Genomic DNA, 19,546 nt, shown 5'->3' with positions numbered 1-19,546 from the left:
AATAAATGACAGCTGTGGTTTGTGCTAGAGTTAGGGCACTTTCTCCCAAGAAATCCCACCACTACGTGTTGCAAACACATTCTGTTAAGCGTACATTTTCTGTATGCGCTGCAACTGACCCAGTAGACTACAATAATGGGATTAATGGTAAATACACTGCTGTACGTAGCTCTCTTGTTGGGGCCACTTGTGTTAGAGCATGTGCTGCAGCTATGACCACACTAAATCACTGGTGCCCTCCTACCTATTTGTAGTATTAAATGAACTAGCATCTACATCTCAGTCCAGGGTTTTCTTGGCTGTAAAGATTTTACATCCTCACTTTGATTCAAGCATGAAGTCCATCAAGTTCTGAAGTGAGCATAGCAACATGAAAATAAAAGGTTGGACTATGCAGAACACCTTGGTTTAAAAGTTATGACAGGAGACCGGAAGGAGGGAAAATGCTTCAACCATTTTTTACATTAGTCTGTTTCCAGAAATTATTTGGCTTGTATTTTTTCCCCTTAACCCCTTAAACAAATTTCCTTATCCTGTTTATGAACAGTCTAATAAATGAGTCCTCCAGCTGTTTAGCTAATTATAATATGTTTAGGAAGCAAAATAAGAAAAGGCCAGAAAAATCTTACAATAATCACACAAAGTTCACATGTAAACTAATTGCAGTGACCACCAACTGTCCTTAGTTTACCAAAAAAAACATGCATAAAATATTTGGATATCTGTGTGGGGTACTTTAAAGCATTGACAAATTGAATAGTACAATAATTGAAAGTTAGAAAAGCAAATTATAGAAATGTTAATTTGGCTTGACTTATTTTTTCCATTAACCTCTTGTAAAAATAAACATAATGTATATAAACCGCCTAAATAATGAGTTAGGAGATGAAAGCAAAATTAAAATAAATAAACTAAAATCTTATAATCCTGCAAAGTTAAGATATATTTTCTTTTTTCTTGACCCGTAAACTAATTGCAGTGACCACCAATGGTTCTTACTTTACCAAAAAATCATACATAAAATATCTGTATATCTGTGTGGGGTACTTTAAAGCATTAACAAATAGAAAAGTACAATAATTGAAAGTCAGAAAAGCAAATTATAGAAATGTTAATTTGGCTTAACTTCTTTTTTCCCTTAACCTCTTTATAAAAAAAAGACAAACATTACCATCCTGTACATGAACAGTCTAACTGATGAGTCCTTCAGCTGCTTATCTAATTATAATATTTTTAGGAGATTAAATCAAAATTACAAATGTAAAATCTTATAATAATTCTGCAAAGTTAAGTGATATTTAATTTTTTCTTGACCAGTTAACTAATTGCAGTGACCACCAATAGTTCTCACTTTACCCCCAAAAAATACAGAAAATATTTTTATATGTGTGGAAATGATGTAATCCCAAAAAGCTTGTTATAGATGAAATAGAAAGTAATATTTCCACGTAGGTTCAGTCTTTGGGACACTTTTAGGGGGCGTGGCTTAAAAGCAGCATTTCCTGTACAGTCATTTGAAAACAGCGTCTCCAGGACCTGCAACATCTGAACCTGTCAGGAGGAACACGGGACATGTGAGGACTCCAGAGGAACGGTAAATCAGTAGGAGTCTGCTCTGAAGTCTTGTCCTCGTGTGTGCGCTATAATAACTGTCTGAGTCGGTCCTGCTGTTTGTGTGTTCAACAGGTAAACAAGTCTCTAATCTCTTCAGGGATTTGTTGACACTCGGAGTAGAACTCTGAGGCACGAGCGACAGAACGGAACATATAGTTCGAATCATGACGTATCAGTGTTCTATATGGTTCTATGTGAGCTCGCGAGGTAACGGTTGGCTGTTTGAACGAATTAGAAAGTGAACAGCTGTTAGTAAAAGTGATAACCACTCGTTTGGAGGGTTTACTTCACGCATGCGCAGTGTCAAACACCTCTACTTGCATTGTGTACACATTTAATTTAAGAATTGTGATTTTTCTCACAGTGATAGGAAGTTTTTTTATAGACTTAACTCACCAATAAGGCTTTCTTGAATCGCCTTTTCAATTTAGACTTATTATTGTGAAGGGAAATGTGAGAAATGCATGTAAATGTGCAGATTCTGAATTATTTTGCACATATTTTTTTACAAAACAAATACATACATGATCTCAAAAAATTTGTTTTTTAAAGTTGGAATTTTTTTTTGTCATGTCTTGCGACCAGAGCAAGATGATTCCTTCAAATTGCTTTTTTAAACATACATGATTTATTATATCTGGCTTCAAGTTAAAGCTACTGTGAGGAGCTTTTGGTTGGTTGCAAAACAGACTGCAATTTATATCAGTGTCTCCTTTAAGACCAAAAATAGCAATCAACACTTTTTACTATAGGTTAGTATTTATATCAAAATTGTTATTTTTAATGTCTGAAACCACTGGCAGGGGGTAGGTGTCAGGCATAGACTGTATAAAATATGGACGTAGTATCTGTGACGTGACCCATCTGTTTCTGAAGCGTCGTTTTGAGTCAAAACGTCGGCGGGAGCCATGTTGCTGCTGTTGAACGATTGTGACGTAAAGAGGCGGGCTTTGAGCCTCCCAGCCAACAGCTACAGTGTTCCCGATCAAGAAATGAGCTATCCAGACTAAACTTGTTTTTTGTACCAGGCTGTAAACATGTTTATTTCTGCTGTAAAGATTGGCTTTTTTGAATTGGTGTGTATGTGGTTTCCGGTTCTTCCGGAGCCAGCCTCAAGCAGATCCTCGATGAACTGCAGTTTTTAGCACTTCCGCATTGGACTCATATTTTTAGACCGGAGGTTGCCGCTTGGTGTCAGGTCAAGTCATTAATTCCATGGCAAGGAGTCTCCATAAGTGATACATCTGATTGTTTAAAAAGGTCAGGATGACATTGTTTGTCATGAAACAATCATTACCTGTGTACAAGACAAAATCAGCAAAGATCGGGGGGTTGCTGAAATCAACACAAACAAAAAGTTCCCCACAGGAGCTTTAAGGAAAATAAAGAGCTGCAGAAAAAAATCCAGGATATAGTTTGTGCATAATCAAAACTTTTGCAGATGATTTTTTCCGTCTATCTCTGGCGCCAGAATTATTAGAAAAAACAAGTTTCTGTTTTACAATCCTAACTTGGCATCAGTTTGAGGTTAAAGGACAAAAAGACTAACTGCTCTCTGCTTTGTGTGAAGGCCACCTGAGTTCATCTCGACTCACTCATGGAAAGCCAGGCCTGGCTGGAGTCCTCTCTGCGCCGCTCTGCCAGTCTGGGCCTGGAGGTGCTGGAGCGAGCCTCCAGACGGAGTGTGGACTGGACAAGCACCAGAGCATCCCAGACCTCCACTACGACAGATGAGGGCACACACATACCTTTTCAGGTACCTTCACGCTCTCTCTGCACCATCAGTTTATGAATCTTTATTATGACTTATCTCTAATGTCTTCTCTCATCGTTTCCAGAGAGCACACGAAGAGCTCGATGATGTCTTTGCAACCATCGCAGGGCTCATGGTGCAGACGACCTATCAGTGCAAGGTTTGCGATTACTCTCCTGAAGCTTGATACTTTCACCCACAACATTAGGCTAAATTGTGATTTCTACTTGTGCTGCAGAGGTTTTATGGGTCAGCATGTTGCACCGAGCCCACTGAGAATGAGAGGAACCACGTGTCCAGGTTCCACACACGAGCAGGTGCTGGATCAACAACACCTGCACCGTTGGGCAGAAAACACGTCAAGACCACACATGGCAAGGTAACAATGATCTGCTGCTTATCTCTTTGAGCTCCAGTCATCTGAAAACAGGACATTTATTTAAAACAATCTTGCTCTCCTCAGGCTCCTGTGTCAGCATTAGGTGAAGATTTCTACATCGAGGTTTCTCCAGGGACGTACGCCATCACTGCCAGCACGCCGGAGTCACAGCAGCAAACTCAGCTGGTCAGCGTGAGAGCCGGAGAGAGCGTGGACCTCACCTTTAACCTTTGACCTCTCACCTGCTTTGGATGAATTACCTTCAATTACAAAACCTGACCAAAGCTGACCTGTTTGTGTGTTTACTTCCTGTTTACATTTTTTTTGCTATCATGAATAAGAAGCCATATTTCTTTGCATAAACGAGTATTTTATCATGTAGATTTTAATCTTTGAAAGCACTTAAAAGTATGTTTACCTGCACTAATGCCTCATCAGTGTACTAATAAAGTATTTTAATAAACTCTGTGTTTGCATCATCTTTGTACTCGTATATATAAAAAGGTTAATCTGTGATGTTTAGGTGTAAACAGAAGTAGCATTGTTGGCAGAGAATGGCCGCAGCCCTCCTGGAGGTCGAGGTTTGAAGTTCGTCGCTCCAAAAGCGTCTCTGATGTTCACTCTTTTCCCTTTAGCACCAGGAAGTGACTGAAACAGAGAGCTGTGATTGGGCGAAGCGCTGAGCTGAGGGACTGGGAAACTGAACCTCACAGGTTGTGGTGTCCTCTTTGGCACTGCTGCACTCCCTGCAGAGACAGAAACGCATCAACATGAGCAGATAGGAAAGGCGGCTTTGGGAGATGAGGATGCTTGTGTCTTACAAATACTGAATCGATCTGAGTCTGATGGTCGCAGTTATAGATCTTACTAAAGTGACAATACAAAGTTATCTGTTTTTCACCTACAAAAACTCAGCTAGTTAAACCAGAATTGATTTATAGTTCATTCAAACCAGATCCCTATAAATCCAGGATCCAGATAATTCCTGTGAATCATCACCTTTGTGGGAATCAATGTCTTCAATGTGGGACTAAGATGAGCAGCTAGTTGGCTCTAATAAAGGAAGCACTAACATACAGTCAACCAGAGTCCATGCTTCCCACCTGGCTGTCTGTGTTGTGGCTCTGATCCAGTTCTTCTCCAGTACCTCCAGGGAGGACGCTGCTCTTTGCTCCCCAGCTTCACCGCTCTGCTGTCATCATCAGACGGAGACAAAGAGGTCGTGGAGGAGGCAGGTACATCTGTATCACTTAGGTCCACGTGTTTCCTCTGTTCTGGGCTCTCAAATCCATCAGTTCTTCCAAAGCTGGACCTACACCTGGTTGGAAGCATGCTCTCCCTGCAGCAGGATGCAGACGGACACCAGGAGCTGCAGAGGAGCTGACGTGGAGTGCAGGAGGAGCTGTTAGCACAGAGCCAGCCGCAGCTTCGACCTGGTGTTTGTGGTTTGAGGATTTGGAGCTCTCTGACTATTTTGTCGTGTTGAGGAGCTGAAATGGGCGACACCAGGCTGCCAGGAACCAGAGACACAGAGCCGTCCCACATCAGCACCCGCAGACTCGTGACACCATCAACTGCAAAGACAAATGAGAAGGAAAGACGACAGATCTGTGTGAATTTTTTCTGTTTGTGTGAAAAATAATGTAATGACAATAAAATAATTTTGTCTTTCCTATATGAACTATAAAAATTAAGAATAGAATTAATGTTTTTTAAATGAAAAATGAAGCAAAAACAGTAACATAACAAGAAATTAATTAAAAGCAATGAGAGAAAAGTGAAGAGAAGGAAAAATTAAAGTTTTAAAACCCCAAAAATGCAAACTGAAATGTAAATTTTCTGATCATTTAGACGCTTTAACTTAAATAATAGGATTCAGACCTTCATCACACCTCTGTATAGTGCTTATACAGTCTTAAACCCAAACCTCCAAAACCATCTCTCCGCTCTGTGGTGACCGTCACTCTCCCCGGCCCGTATCTCTTCAGATCCGGCTCCCATGGCGTCAGGACAGCATCACCGGGTACCAAACAGCCCGTGTGAGCTCTGGTGTGGGTCACCATGTCTGGGGTGTAAACCAGCTGCCTCTGGGAGGGGATGACCCCCAAACTGGAGCTTCCTGGGTGGTCAAATTGGACGACCCAAACTCCTCCACAGCCCTGAGGTTTGACACACGGGGAGAAGAAGACAGAACATGCTCATAAACTAAAGGATGACCCTGATCTATTGTGCTTTAGGATTTGGACTTTACTTTGAGTTAAGGACTCTCAGATTTGATTTGTTTCTTTTACAAATGTATACAAATAAATGAGCCTGGTGGCAGAAAGCAGAAAGTATTTGGACAAGTTAATAATGGACTGAAAAAAAATCATCATACTTGATAGTTCAGGCAAAAACATTGAGCAGCCTCAAACTCAAATCCTACCCAAACATGTTCCCCGTGGATGAAGAGGTATTGGGATATTAAGTCAGGTCAAAGTAGAAAAATACTTTGAAAACACTTCACTTAAAGTCCAAGTTTTGTTTGAATTGTCCTAAAATCTGGTCAATATCTTGAATAAATGTCAGTATTTCATGAGGATGTTAACATCCATAGAGCTTACAGCTAACTCTTACATATTTCAAATTTGCTTATTGACAATGTGCTGAAGTCCACTCACTCCAACATACAAACAATGTGAATAAACACTGTAATTGCTCTTACCTGTACTTGCTGTATCAAAGTACCCGAGTAGTAAAAGCCGTCCACCTCCCTCCTGGCCAGCACTCGGCATCCTGGGAAAAACTCTGGACTCCTCAGGGTTTGACTGGACATCATGCAGGAGGTTCCTGGACGTGAAGGATTACCCAGACTGCACCTGGGCGACAACAGGCGGCCAAGAAACAGCTTTTAAATCTGCCATCCTCGTCTGTAATGTCAGAAAGGTCTTGTTTATTCATGTATAATGATGGGAAACAACCTGAGCAGAGGTGATGACGTGTTGTGTGGGCTGAAGCCTGAAGAGGGCGGACAGCACTTCACTGGAGGGTCTGTTAGCACCAGTGATTGATTTCCTACAACACACAGAGGGACTGCCTGAAAACATGGAGAGGAACAAAGACACAGTCATTTAGATTACAGATGATCATGTTTACACAATGAATATATGAACCACTGTTACAGATGGAGGTAGTCTGAGACCTCCAGGGCTCCTAACGAGCCCATCATTGAGAGCACCTGCCCTCATTGCACCCAGCTTGAGCTCAATAAAAGGAGCTCCTTTCCCTCAGTTAGGTGTATGCAACAGAGAAGACAACACCTTCAGTTGTTTTTGCTGGGTTTGGTTTGAAGAGTGTGTTGAGAGAGTGTGTGTGTTTATGGATGTGTTGTGGAGGGAAGGAGGGTGGCAAAAGGATAATTAAAAAGAGGATTGATTTCTCAGGAGAGTTTTTTTCAGTTTACAGTTAGTTTAGGCCTGTTCCTTAGTTTGTCTACTCTTTGCAGTAGAATAAGTGGGTGGCTGTGGAGCTTTACACCTCCACTCCACCTTTTAGACCCCAAAGGCCTTACATCCATCCATCCATCCATTTTCTTCCGCTTATCCGGGGTCGGGTCGCGGGGGTAGCAGTCCAAGCAAATTGACCCAGACATCCCTCTCCCCGGCGACACTTTCCAGCTCCTCCTGGGGAATCCCGAGGCGTTCCCAGACCAGGCGGGAGATATACCCTCCACCGCGTTCTGGGTCTACCCCGGGGCCTTCTCCCAGTTGGACGTGCCCGGAACACCTCTAAAGGGAGGCGTCCGGGAGGCATCCTTATCAGATGCCCGAACCACCTCAGCTGACTCCTTTCGACGCGGAGGAGCAGCGGCTCTACTCCGATCTCCCTCCGGATGTCCGAGCTCCTGACCCTATCTCTAAGGCCGAGCCCAGACACCATTCGCAGGAAACTCATTTCAGTCGCTTGTATCCGCGATCTTATCCTTTCGGTCATGACCCACAGCTCATGACCATAGGTGAGGGTTGGAACATAGACCGACTGGTAAATCGAAAGCTTTACCTTCCGGCTCAGCTCCCTCTTCACCACAATGGTCCGATACAACGTCCACATCACTGCTGACGCCGCACCAATCCGCCTGTGGATCTCACGCTCCATTTTACCCCCACTCGCGAACAAGACCCCGAGATACTTCAACTCCCCCACTTGGAGCAAAGTCTCACTCCCCACCGAGAGAGAGCAATCCACCGTTTTCCGGCAGAGAACCATGGCCTTACATTTGTTTGTATATTTGAGGGTTTTAAGTTTCTTTTTGTTAGTGTCCCTGTCCATGACCTCTGACCTTCATGTCATGCGACTTGCATACACATAACAAACACTGTATTGCTCTCTGGGACCAAACAAGTTCACACAGATTTCTTCACTGTTGTAAATATTAAGTGATGTTGTATTTATTAAACAATCCAATATTTTCTCAACCTTAGCCTCTACAATAATTATCCTGTTATTGTTCCTACCAATTCTAGTTACATAAAATAAACCAGTTATAAGTAGAGGATGTATATGAAATAATTTTAGTTGACATGTTGACTCAAATTTGATATGATGATGACAAGACCAAGGTCATTTTTAACCTTTTATACACTTTTTATTGATCACAATATATTTCCTCTAGCCCTTTAAGTTCAGTTTTTATGAATCCATCAATAAAAATCTGATTTTTATCAACATTTTTTGTATTCCAGTCTTCAATAAAGACATGTGGTTCTATGCAAACAAACTTTTGGCTCATTTGTCAGCCGTCATGGTATCAGGAAGCAAACTTTAGTTGCTGTCCACACAGAGACACCAAGTTGAGCTCTTAATGATAAAATATAGAACATATTATTTGATGCATTCATCTTTTTTTTTTACTTAAAGCATTTAATCACACTAAACTTGAAAGACTCCCAACTCTGAAGAGGACATGAACGCACCCATACCTTCTCCAGCACTCCATTCAAACCAACTGGAATCACATAACAGCTCCCTCTTGTGGTCTGAGTCACACCCTGCAGGAAGTCTCTTGTCCTGGTGTCCAGCAGGGTGTGTGAGTCCAGCAGGTAGAACATGTTCACAGGTCTCCCAGCTGCCAGAGCAGGCAGGGCTCTCAGCACGGCCTCTGACTGCTCGGGGAGCTCCTTGCAGAGGAGGTGGACGGCGTGGCAGGCAGGGTCAGTGAGGGCCACGCTCAGGGCCGCCAGGAGGTCTCTGCCAGGGCTGCAGGTGATGGAGTGGATCCAGGACAGAGATATGTAGACCGTGTCAGGAGCACAGGGGAGCATGTGATGAGACCAGGAGGTAAACTGAGAGGTAAACAGAGGAAATGAGGCAGTTCAAAACTTAGCTGGGAGCAGGGAGCTGGCTGTCTTTCAGATATGCCACCTTCGCCCTTCTCACCTCTCCTGAGTACGTCATGATGTTGAACAGAGAGTCTCTGTGTGAAGCCTTCGTCAGCAGCGTCTGGATCAGCAGACGTTTCACTGATCCCAGAGCAGCTCTCATCTCCTCTGAGCTCTCCACGATGAAGGTGATGTTACATCTCTGCTGGCCCAGAAACAGAGGAACCAGGGCCGACTCGGGGGGCTTCATCTGTATGGATGTCATCTCTGTTCTGCACTAATGTAAAAAAAAAACAAAAGTTACTGCTGTTGTCCTATTTTTTTCTGGATTTTATAATTAAAAAAACACCAAAGTGAGAGAATGAGACTCAGAGATAACAAGGAAATTATTTAAGTTAAGTTAGACCATTGCAAAATTTAAATTCAAGTTTAAATTGACAAAAACGGAAAATATCTGTTTACTCTCTTACCCTCGATAACTAAATATTTTTACTTTTGAGAGTAAAAAGTCCACAGATTTATTTTCTATTTTAGGCAGAAACACAAAATTTGTTGTGGAAAATATTAAGATATTGCAAAAAAAAAAGCCCAGATTTTTTATATTGAATCTCCCTTAAGTGGCAAACAACTGTTAAATCTCGATAACCAAATTAGTTTAAAATTTGACATGCTAAATATCTGATTGCACTTAATCAAAGGACATATCATGACACGATTACAATATTAATACACAGAGAGGCGAGGTAGACTCAAGTTATAATCAGATATACAAAATATTTAACAAACTTTAAACTTCACTGTGAAGTTAGACTCCACTTTTCACTCTTATCCCCTTTATTTAATATTCTCATTGCTGTTATTATATTTTTGACCTTTAAATTGTGAATTCAAATTCCATTAAAATGTACATTATTTATTTTCTTGTATCTTCATTCTCTTTATTGTCATAAAATGTAAAAAAAAAATCATTCAAATGACAATAATAATAATAATAATAATAATGATGATGATTATTATTATTATTATTATTATTATAAAGCACTTATAAATGCTGTTGTATGATATTTTTTTTTACTAATTTGAATATTTTTTAGTCACATATAATATGCTAAGTTTCTACTGCTTGTATGTTGTTCGTTGTTCTCAACTTTAAATTCATTTTTTTTACTTGGGCGTGGAATAAAAACGACACCTTTCTATTATTTTTTTAACACACTGACTGAACAGGCAACATGATAAAAAGTACCTTACATGAGGCAGATAAATAAACCACTCTTTATTTATTTGTATTATTATTAATATTATTAATCTGAAACACCCACAGTGGAACAGAGCTGGTTGATTTACCTGCAGTGTTTGTCCGTTGATCAGTCAGCTGCAGACGACATCTTCTCCTCAGTGTTGACGTCGGTTACCACAGAGACGAGTTCTCCTTCCGGTTGAAGATTCGCTTCTATTCATTGTGTATTGCAACCATTCGATACCAAGCTACTCGAAGCGAGCAGGTGGCACAAGTTGTTTACAGTATTTCTGCCTTTATATGTCAAAAATGATCAATACACGAGTGAATATGTTAACAGTAAAGAGTTAGTTTGGTAGAAGAGACTTGAAGCCAATTTTTACAGACTTGCTTTTATGTGACTTCATCCTTCTATTTTTACTTCATTTTTATTATTATTTTTAGTTTTTATCCAGCTAACTAATTGTCTTCAATTTTTTTGATTGTTACATTTGATTATTTATTGTTTAAATAATTTTTTTTTTTTTATTATTTTAATGTTCCTAATGTATCCTTTTCACTTTTTCTAATTTTCTCAATGTGATGTCTTCCTCTTATTCTGAAAACCTCTTTTTTTGTTCTTTTAATGCTTTTATTTACTTATCCATTTTATCTATTTATTTTATTTATTTCTCTTTGAAAAACCTCTGAAACAATGATTTTTTGGTCTATTAGATAAATAAATAAAATAAATAAATACAAATAATTTATATTTTTATAAATAAAAATAATATTGTTTATATTTGACATTTACAACCCTGTTTCCACTTGATGAGAGAACACCACAAAATGTGTTCCTGCCATAAACTATATAAAATACACTTCATCTCACTCGACTCGAAGTGAGGCTGCCACAAAAACTGCTCCCCCTAGTGGCTGGCTGCAGTATAGGTCAAAAACTCTGTCTCCCCCATTCATTTGAATGGTGCTGCGGTCAAACTTTAAAAAATAAATACATGTGGTACGAATGTTTCTCACATCCGTATGCTGTGGTGAAATGTAGTTATTATTTGACTGTTTTGTGTCCAAGGCCTCTTTTTTCTGAAAAGTTTCTTTTTTGTTAGTTATTAGAGTTTAAAAAACGGGGTTTTACACCCGGATTCACTTTGATTCACAGCTGCTGTAGAGAGAAACGTCGTAGGACCTCAGGACGCTATGCTGAAGGGCGGAGCTTGTTACCGTGGAAACACGCAAATTCCCTACTGCGCAGACTGGCTGCAGAGAATGTACAAGATGGCAGCGTTCTGGAACGGGATATTTTGGCTTCAAAACCATACAATGGGAAAAGGAGCGACGCTGTCCATACAGTCTATGGTTCCTGCCAATCACAGCTATATCTGAATTGGAATTTCAAAATAAATGTATATGCTAACTTTCTAATGGTTTTTATTTTGAAATTCCAAATCAGATAGAGCTTTGATTGGCAGGAAGACATATAGAGGTATTCTCTCATCAGTCTGAATCAAAATATTTAAGTGGAAAGAAGATTTTTGATGTCAAATATATATTAATTCCCTGACTTTTGCACATTTTCATGTTACAGACGTCTTTTATTTTGAAAAATCAGAAGTACATTCCTTTTCTGTCAGACTCTGGGGTTTGTAATTTTGTTTGGGGACTGGTAAAAATGTTCCATAGCTTGTAAAAGTGTTTCATCCTTTGTAAATTTGCATTGCACTTCCCAGCCACTGTATCATAGTCTTTGATAGAGCCCAAGGTCAGCTGAGAAAATTAAGGTTGTCTTTGAAGGCAGCATGGTCTGGTTTGTTAAGATGTTTCCTCCCTCTTTAATTATGTCAGGCTACAGGTGGCTGACCTGATTCTATAAATACAGCTCAGATAAAATAGCGCAAGGCCTACTTATGAATGTGAGTGAAAATATCACCAGTACAGAACAACGATCACAGCATGTAGGATTTTATTCTTATATCGAGTGCTGCACCTTTGCTACAGTAGAGTGATAAAACATATCACACGTGTTGTTATCTTTTTGTAAACATTACAAGGCAGTGACCTCAATGCAAATACATGTTTTCAACTACAAAAGACATTTACAATAATACAAAATACCATTGCTCTGAATACAACAACTTGTGCTTAACTTTTAAACTCCCCTTCTGCACAATCCTCTTTTCTCCAACAGCCTCTTCAAGCTATAAATATACTCATAGAATAATATATCTGAATCAGAACAATATGTAGGTTTCTACAAGAGCTAGAAGTCACAATTCTATCAGAATCTCAAAATCTACAGGAGGCTACCACTAGTTGGTTTAATACTTTGTTTTCAGCTGTGCAAACGAACCACTGTAGTGACAGCTACTGCTACATCAATGCTACTCACTGCTACACAAAGGGACTGTTTTTGTGTGTGTGTGGGTGTGAAATGCTGCTGTGCAAAACACCATCTTTATTTAAAATCAGTGTGTGTTTTCAGACCGGGAGAAAGTGAGAGGTTCTGAGGTGAGAAATCAAGACGTCTCAAAAAAGGTCTGTAGTTGTATAAGTGTGGATTGTTGTATTGCTTTTGGTCACCATGTGTGTGTGTGTGTTGGAGGTCAGGGAAGCTGAGTCACAGGTCACTGAAGTTGTGGGAACTGTTGAAAAACAGAAAAGATGAAAGTAATTTGGTGAATATTTGGTTTCTACAACATCACAAGTCAAATATTGGTTAAGATGGCTTTGAGTTGTTTCTTCAAGAATATTTTTTTCCTCCATCCATTCATCTTTCTCAGCTTATCCGGGTCTGGGTCACGTATTTTTTAATTGTCTTTAATTAGAAAGCTGCAGAAAGATTTATCTTATTCAAATTAAAACAAAAAGAACAATGGAAATATAGTTCTTCTGTTCTAGTTGATTTAGGATAATAATTTGTATTGTTTACATTTCCAAATATAATCAATGCTTATTGTCTACAAATATTTAAAGTTTTTAAAAGTCCTGCTCCTGTTTAAGCTTTCCATAAGGTAAAGTTGGGGGTTTTGTGCCTTGCTCAAGTGCCCAGGTAAATGAACCACCCCCTTTTTCAGCCACTGGTCCAATTGCCAAACTTCACCCATACAGGGTCTTGAACCAGCATCCCTTCAGTTCCCAAGTCAAGTCCCTGTGGACTGAGCTACTGCCGCTCCAACAGAACTGCAGCACATTTAGCGTGATTGATTTTTGCACATGTAGGCAGGATTCATGTGCATTTCTAACACATACAGTATTTACATTGAAGCATACTTATCATATTCTAATGAATGTGCATTGTCCTAATTCAATATATTTCTAATTTTAAAAAAATCAGTGTGTTCAGTTGAATCAGTCATCATATTACTTTAGCCTGTACATATTAGTCATGCCTACTTGTTGTTCTTTTGTATTTATAGCTGATGTTATTGTTATTATATTTTTAGTTTTATTTGTATGTCTTATTCTTATTCTTATGCCTTGTGCAAAGAGAGCACAGTTTACCAAGTCAAATTCCTTGTGTGTTCAAGCATACCTGGCCAATAAAGCTGATTCTGATTCTGATTCTGATTCTGAATCAGTTCAAAGCATGCAGTTATCTTTTTAAATTAGCACATATTTCCCCTCGGGGAAGAACTAAGTACTTTTTGATCCTGACTGTCGCAGCAACAAATGGCATTTTGAGCAACAAGTACATTTGTCCATGTGATACAATTTGTAGCATGAGAGATGTTTTGTTCATGGACACACTGTAACTGTTTTCATAAGTGATCAAATATGGTTTAATACTGTGCAATGTGCATACAGTTTGTACCTAGTAGAGTATGGAAAACTCAGTAATTAATTAAAGTACTGCAATGCTTATCCACTTCTCCAGTAACATACTTTCATCTAGCTGTCTCCAATTAAAAATATTCCTGACAGCAATCTTGTTGCATTGTTATTCTATGTATTCTGCTAGTTATTCAGTAGTTCTGTTGTTGTGTTATGTGAAAGTAGGAGTCTCTATGTGGTATTTTACACTGAGCAAATACTCTTAGAATTGTACCTTTCATTGTTTGGCGTTTTGGCAAACTGAACCTGCTCCCTCATATTTGTCCCAAACACCAACATCTGCTTCTCTGTGTCGATCACAGTCTGCAAATAAAAAAGAAAGGTGAAAGAACAAGAGAAAGATATTTCAATAACACATCAAACCTTATTTGATTTCACTCTAAGCCTTGTTGTTGCAGTAAAGAGCTTTCTTTGTGATCTAGCTTTTAATTTGGAGGAGTAGCACAGCCCAAATCATTGCATGCACCGTGTTTCATTTACTTCATCTGTGAACTAAACACATTTTAGGAATTGTTGTTGTTTGTTTAAATATCTGTCCCACCTTAAGTTAAGTCAGTCTGATTATTCTAGAGTTATTGATTGTGATGAACTTCTGGGAGGAAGATAATTCACCTTGAGTGCCTTTAATGTCTTGTAGCCCAGAGACATCAGAGGTTGGTTACTTTCTGCAATAAAATATAAGTTACAGGCAGATATAACAGAAAAAAGAGACGTTAAGTTATCTTTAAATAACAAAGATTAAATCTTTTCATCCTCTTTCCTTACCCACTACAACAAAGGAGCACATTATCCTGAGCTGTCCGATGTAGAGGCTGAGTTCTCTGATTTGTCCGTCGATGCAAAGCTTCCGCTGAAACGGAAAACCATCCGTCTCCATTTTGTTCTCTTCAACCAGCTCTTTCCAACTTTTAAGAAAAACATGAAACACAAAACAATAAAATCACTCAACCCTGTAAGCGCTCCAAATAACAGAAAGTCAAAAGACAGTGAATGTCTCACCCTGATCTCTCTACAGTCAGTGAAGACATCAAGTTCAGCTTGCAGCCGGTGTCGATCAGCATGTTCACCTCCTGTCCTAAACACTGTAAACACACACAGGAAGACGAGGAGGAGGAAGATGAATATTAATGTGCAAAGGAAAATTTAAAAAACATGACGACTTCCACCCACCGTGCAGGGAACATAAATCAAATCTTCCTCCTCTTCTTCCTCATCCTCATATGAATGTAAATGACTACAGTTCAGAAGGACTCCACTGTTCTGAGTCTCTCCACACATGTTCATCCTTCCTCTGGTCAGCTTGGACTCCAGCAGGCGCTTCTGGATGATGTGATGTGGCTGCTGCAACACAAATAAAACAAACAGAGTTGGACAATTGTGCAATTTATGAGGAACAGTCCTGCCAGCATGGTTTGAAGGTTTTAATAAGATGAGAGAAAATCAGACACCTTCTTCAGTATCTGGTAAACATGCAGAGCAACTAAAAAGATGATCAAATTGTTTGTTGTTATTGTTACACACGACTATGTTCTGGTCACGCGGCAACCTCCAGGGCAGAGAAATACAAATAACACTTCAGTCCCAAAAACTGCAGTTCCCCAAACGGCCACTTGAGGCAGGCTCCAAAAGCAAGTCAACGCCTATTAAGCCCTATATTAAAATGCCCAACTTTATGGCAGAAATAAACATTTTTACAATCTAAACTAAACAACAATTTTGTCTGGAAAGGTTTATTTCTTCATACTTGACCACTGTACGGAGTTTTAATTAAAAAAATGTTAATTTTAATCATATTAAGGCCTAAAGATGTGCATAATCAAAGGCGTGGCTGCATTGAGTTTCAGTTGGATGCTGTTAGCCTTTAGCTAAATGTACTTTAGTATGACATCATGTAACTTTGGATCCTGGTTTTATTTCTTAAGTGTCTTGGTTAGTTTAGGTCACAGTGTTTTGCTGGTATATGATTCTGTCCCCACAATGTATTTACTGAATAAACACATGTTTAAAAATATTGTTTAAATTGTAAATTGTTACACATTACCGTCTAATTTTATAGAATATTATATTATATTAAAAAGCCCAACTTTATGGCAGAAATAAACATGTTTACAATCTAAACTAAACAACAATTTTGTCTGGCATGGTTTATTTCTTCACACTTGACAACTGTAAAGGGTTTTAATTTAAAATTGAACTCAATTTTTGATCATATTAAGGCCTAAAGTTATGCATAATCATGGGAGTAGCTGCTTTGAGTTTCAGGTGAATGCTGTTAGCTTTCTGCTAAATGACACCTGAGACAAAAGCACTGAGGCTTTCGGTCTCAGCAGATGTGTGTCTAACATGAGTCTGGTCCTGCTGGAGGTTTCTGCCTGTTAAAGGAAGTTTGTCCTTGCCACTGTAACTTGCTAAATGCTGCAAAGTGCTCTGCTCATGGTGGATTAAGATGAGATCAGACTGAGTCTACGGGTCTGAGTACGGTCTAGACCTGCTAAAAGCGTCTTCAGATAACGTTTGTTGTGATTTGGCGCTATACAAATAAAGATTGATTGATTGATTGAGACGTTGTTTACTTTTACACACTGTTCTTTACTTTAGTATGACATCATCTAACTTTGGATCCTTGTTTATATTTCTTAAGTGTCTTGGTTGGCTTAGGTCACAGTGTTTTGCTGGTATATGATTCTGTCCCCACAATGTATTTACTGAATAAACACATGTTTAAAAATATTGTTTAAATTGTAAATTGTTAAACATTACCGTCTAATTTTATAGAATATTATATTATATTAAAAAGCCCAACTTTATAGCAGAAATAAACATGTTTACAATCTAAACTAAACAACAATTTTGTCTGGCATGGTTTATTTCTTCACTCTTGACAACTGTAAAGGGTTTTAATCTGAAATCTAACTCAACTTTTGATCATATTTAGGCCTAGAGTTATGCATAATTATGGGAGTAGCTGCTTTGAGTCTCAGGTTAATACTGTTAGCTTTCTGCCAAATGACACCTGAGACAAAAGCACTGAGGCTTTCGGTCTCAGCAGATGTGTGTCTAACATGAGTCTGGTCCTGCTGGAGGTTTCTGCCTGTTAAAGGAAGTTTGTCCTTGCCACTGTAACTTGCTAAATGCTGCAAAGTGCTCTGCTCATGGTGGATTAAGATGAGATCAGACTGAGTCTACGGGTCTGAGTACGGTCTAGACCTGCTAAAAGCGTCTTCAGATAACGTTTGTTGTGATTTGGCGCTATACAAATAAAGATTGATTGATTGATTGAGATGTTGTTTACTTTTACACACTGTTCTTTACTTTAGTATGACATCATCTAACTTTGGATCCTTGTTTATATTTCTTAAGTGTCTTGGTTGGCTTAGGTCACAGTGTTTTGCTGGTATATGATGCTGTCTCCATAATGTATTTACTGATTAAACACGTTTAAAATGTTTTTTGAATTGTAAATTGATAAATGTTAGTGTATAATGTTTAAAAAAAGAGGCTACACAGCATCTCTTCCTTTTATAATTTTATGGAATATTATATTATATTGAAATGCCCTACTTTATGGAAATGTTTTATTAAAACAAAATTTCTATTAAAATATTTAAAAGGCGCTGAGACTATATTTTGGTAAGCAGAAAGTGCATGATGCTCTCCCCACAATGTATTTCTTGCCACAATACATGTTAAATATGTATTTTTGAATTGTAAATTGTTAAATGTTACTGTCTAATGTTGAAATAGACGCTCTTCCTTATGTAATTGTACTAAAGATAGACCTGAATACATAAAAAAAAAACTTTAACATGGTACCGGATATATTTTACAAAGTTGGTATACAAAAATGGGAAAAGAAATCACTCTAATATGTACAAGAAAAAGTCAAAGCTAATTAATAAAATCGTTCAAATTGATCAATGTTCTAATTCCCACAGTGTTTGGGTCAGTTCAACCATCTTCATCTTCAATTTAATGAGTTATTGTGAACAATAATTCATCAACTCAACCATCTTTCAATCATTTGGTCATTTTAAGACACATTGGTTCAATTTATTTAGATTTTTTTTTGGTCTAGACCAAATTGTTTTTGAGTAATATAGAGAAACCCCAGTCTCCCCTACTAACTTGAACAGAGGGAATATATTTTATCTTTAATTTATGTGATAATTTATGTTTGTTTTATGTTAATTTATTTTTCTATTTTACACATCAAAGGCCATCATTTTCATTACACATGTAGGTGATCCTGCTTCATTATAAAGGGGCTAATATTTATAATCTGTCCTAAAATCAAACCGGAAGTGGCTTGTTGTTGTTATCATATTTGTGTAGTCTACAGATCATCATGATAACAGTGGCAGTAAACAGAAGCCTATGATAAGAGACCAAGAGACCAAGAGACCAAGAGACACACCCCCTGTTTAGATGTCCCGAGCTTCTTCAGTCCATCCAAAGGGAGCAGATCAGCAGAGTCCTTATGGAGGAACTGGATCGCCTGCTTCAGCCTCCTCTGCTGCCTCATAGCCGCAGCATCCAGGACCACGGGGTCCCCCCGAGTCTCCCCCCGAGTCTCAGACCGAGTCCCCTTCAACATGGCGCCGGGTACCAGAGCCGAGGCGGTGAGGGTCCGTCTGATCTGCACCTGTGTACAGACTGGGTCCAATAACAAGGAATCCCCGGTGATGACTTCAGTGGTGAAGATGAGACTCCTCTGTCATGACAGGTGATCAAGTCAGACAGGTGGACAGTGTGACTTCCGGTTTTATCCTTCAAAATAAAAGCATAGTACAAATGGCAAATGATGTTTAAAGCAGACTCAGTCTTAGCATTAGAGTTTATAAACAGAAATACTAACTGTTTTTAAACATGGGAGTTAAACTGGATAAAGAAATATTACATGTAACATGTTTTTTGAAAACAATATTTTAGTTTTGAAGCTGTTTTATTTTATTATTTCTTTGTTTTATTTTATTTTATCTTTGTTTTATTTTTATTTTATTCATATTTATACGTTAATGTATTCCTTCTTTCTATTAATATTTTGACTTTCTTACATACTGTAATATCTGAATCCCCACCCCCCTCATAAATAAAGTGTTTCTGATTCTGAGTCTGAAGATCATAATTTGATTATGAGATTGTATAATCTATGCCTCATTTATATTTAATTAAAAAAGAGGCTTTATTGGAGAGAAGCCTTGATTTTAAAAATAATGCAAATTGTGCATTTTACACCCTGTCCTACTGCTAAATTTTACAATGTAACTATTACACATTTACATTCCCAGTTTTGCAGGTAACACAAGGAGAAATGTAAATGTCTGGAAATCTGAGGTGTCTGAAGTATTCTTGACGCCTGTTCCCTTTGAGCATATAGC

At 38.6% G+C, this 19,546-nt stretch overlaps 3 protein-coding genes across 5 annotated transcripts; 1 reads left to right on the top strand and 2 right to left on the bottom strand.

Moving 5' to 3' along the window:
• The first annotated feature begins 1,462 nt into the window (after positions 1–1,462).
• Positions 1,463–4,035, top strand: akip1 (A kinase (PRKA) interacting protein 1). 2 transcript variants are annotated; one of them, XM_034686337.1, is made up of 5 exons: positions 1,463–1,594; positions 3,185–3,370; positions 3,453–3,527; positions 3,606–3,746; positions 3,831–4,035. In XM_034686337.1, the coding sequence occupies exons 2-5, from the start codon at positions 3,212–3,214 to the stop codon at positions 3,978–3,980; spliced, it is 525 nt and encodes a 174-aa protein (XP_034542228.1). In that variant the 5' UTR covers positions 1,463–1,594; positions 3,185–3,211; the 3' UTR covers positions 3,981–4,035. The 2 variants fall into 2 exon arrangements, with proteins under 2 accessions (XP_034542228.1, XP_034542229.1); XM_034686338.1 differs by having other exon boundaries at positions 1,576–1,686.
• A 70-nt stretch (positions 4,036–4,105) lies between these two features.
• Positions 4,106–10,682, bottom strand: c6h11orf16 (chromosome 6 C11orf16 homolog). Of its 2 annotated transcripts, none has more exons than XM_034686334.1 (8): positions 10,451–10,682; positions 9,162–9,375; positions 8,705–9,067; positions 6,707–6,822; positions 6,451–6,604; positions 5,674–5,905; positions 4,850–5,320; positions 4,106–4,492 (listed from the first exon to the last, which is right to left on the bottom strand). In XM_034686334.1, exons 2-8 carry the CDS (start codon positions 9,366–9,368, stop codon positions 4,266–4,268), a joined length of 1,770 nt encoding a protein of 589 aa, XP_034542225.1. In that variant the 5' UTR covers positions 9,369–9,375; positions 10,451–10,682; the 3' UTR covers positions 4,106–4,265. The 2 variants fall into 2 exon arrangements, with proteins under 2 accessions (XP_034542225.1, XP_034542226.1); XM_034686335.1 differs by having other exon boundaries at positions 9,162–9,370.
• Positions 10,683–12,283: 1,601 nt separating this feature from the next.
• On the bottom strand, positions 12,284–18,931 carry LOC117814448 (nuclear receptor-interacting protein 3-like). Its single transcript, XM_034685789.1, has 7 exons — positions 18,583–18,931; positions 15,339–15,509; positions 15,168–15,250; positions 14,934–15,073; positions 14,781–14,833; positions 14,383–14,471; positions 12,284–12,979 (listed from the first exon to the last, which is right to left on the bottom strand). The coding sequence occupies exons 1-7, from the start codon at positions 18,760–18,762 to the stop codon at positions 12,955–12,957; spliced, it is 741 nt and encodes a 246-aa protein (XP_034541680.1). The 5' UTR covers positions 18,763–18,931; the 3' UTR covers positions 12,284–12,954.
• Positions 18,932–19,546: the final 615 nt, after the last annotated feature.

Source organism: Notolabrus celidotus, chromosome 6 (genome assembly GCF_009762535.1).
Source record: "Notolabrus celidotus isolate fNotCel1 chromosome 6, fNotCel1.pri, whole genome shotgun sequence".
Taxonomy (NCBI): Eukaryota; Metazoa; Chordata; class Actinopteri; order Labriformes; family Labridae; genus Notolabrus; species Notolabrus celidotus.
The sequence above is the reverse complement of the archived record's forward strand: the minus strand, read 5'-3'. Positions and strand labels throughout refer to the sequence as shown.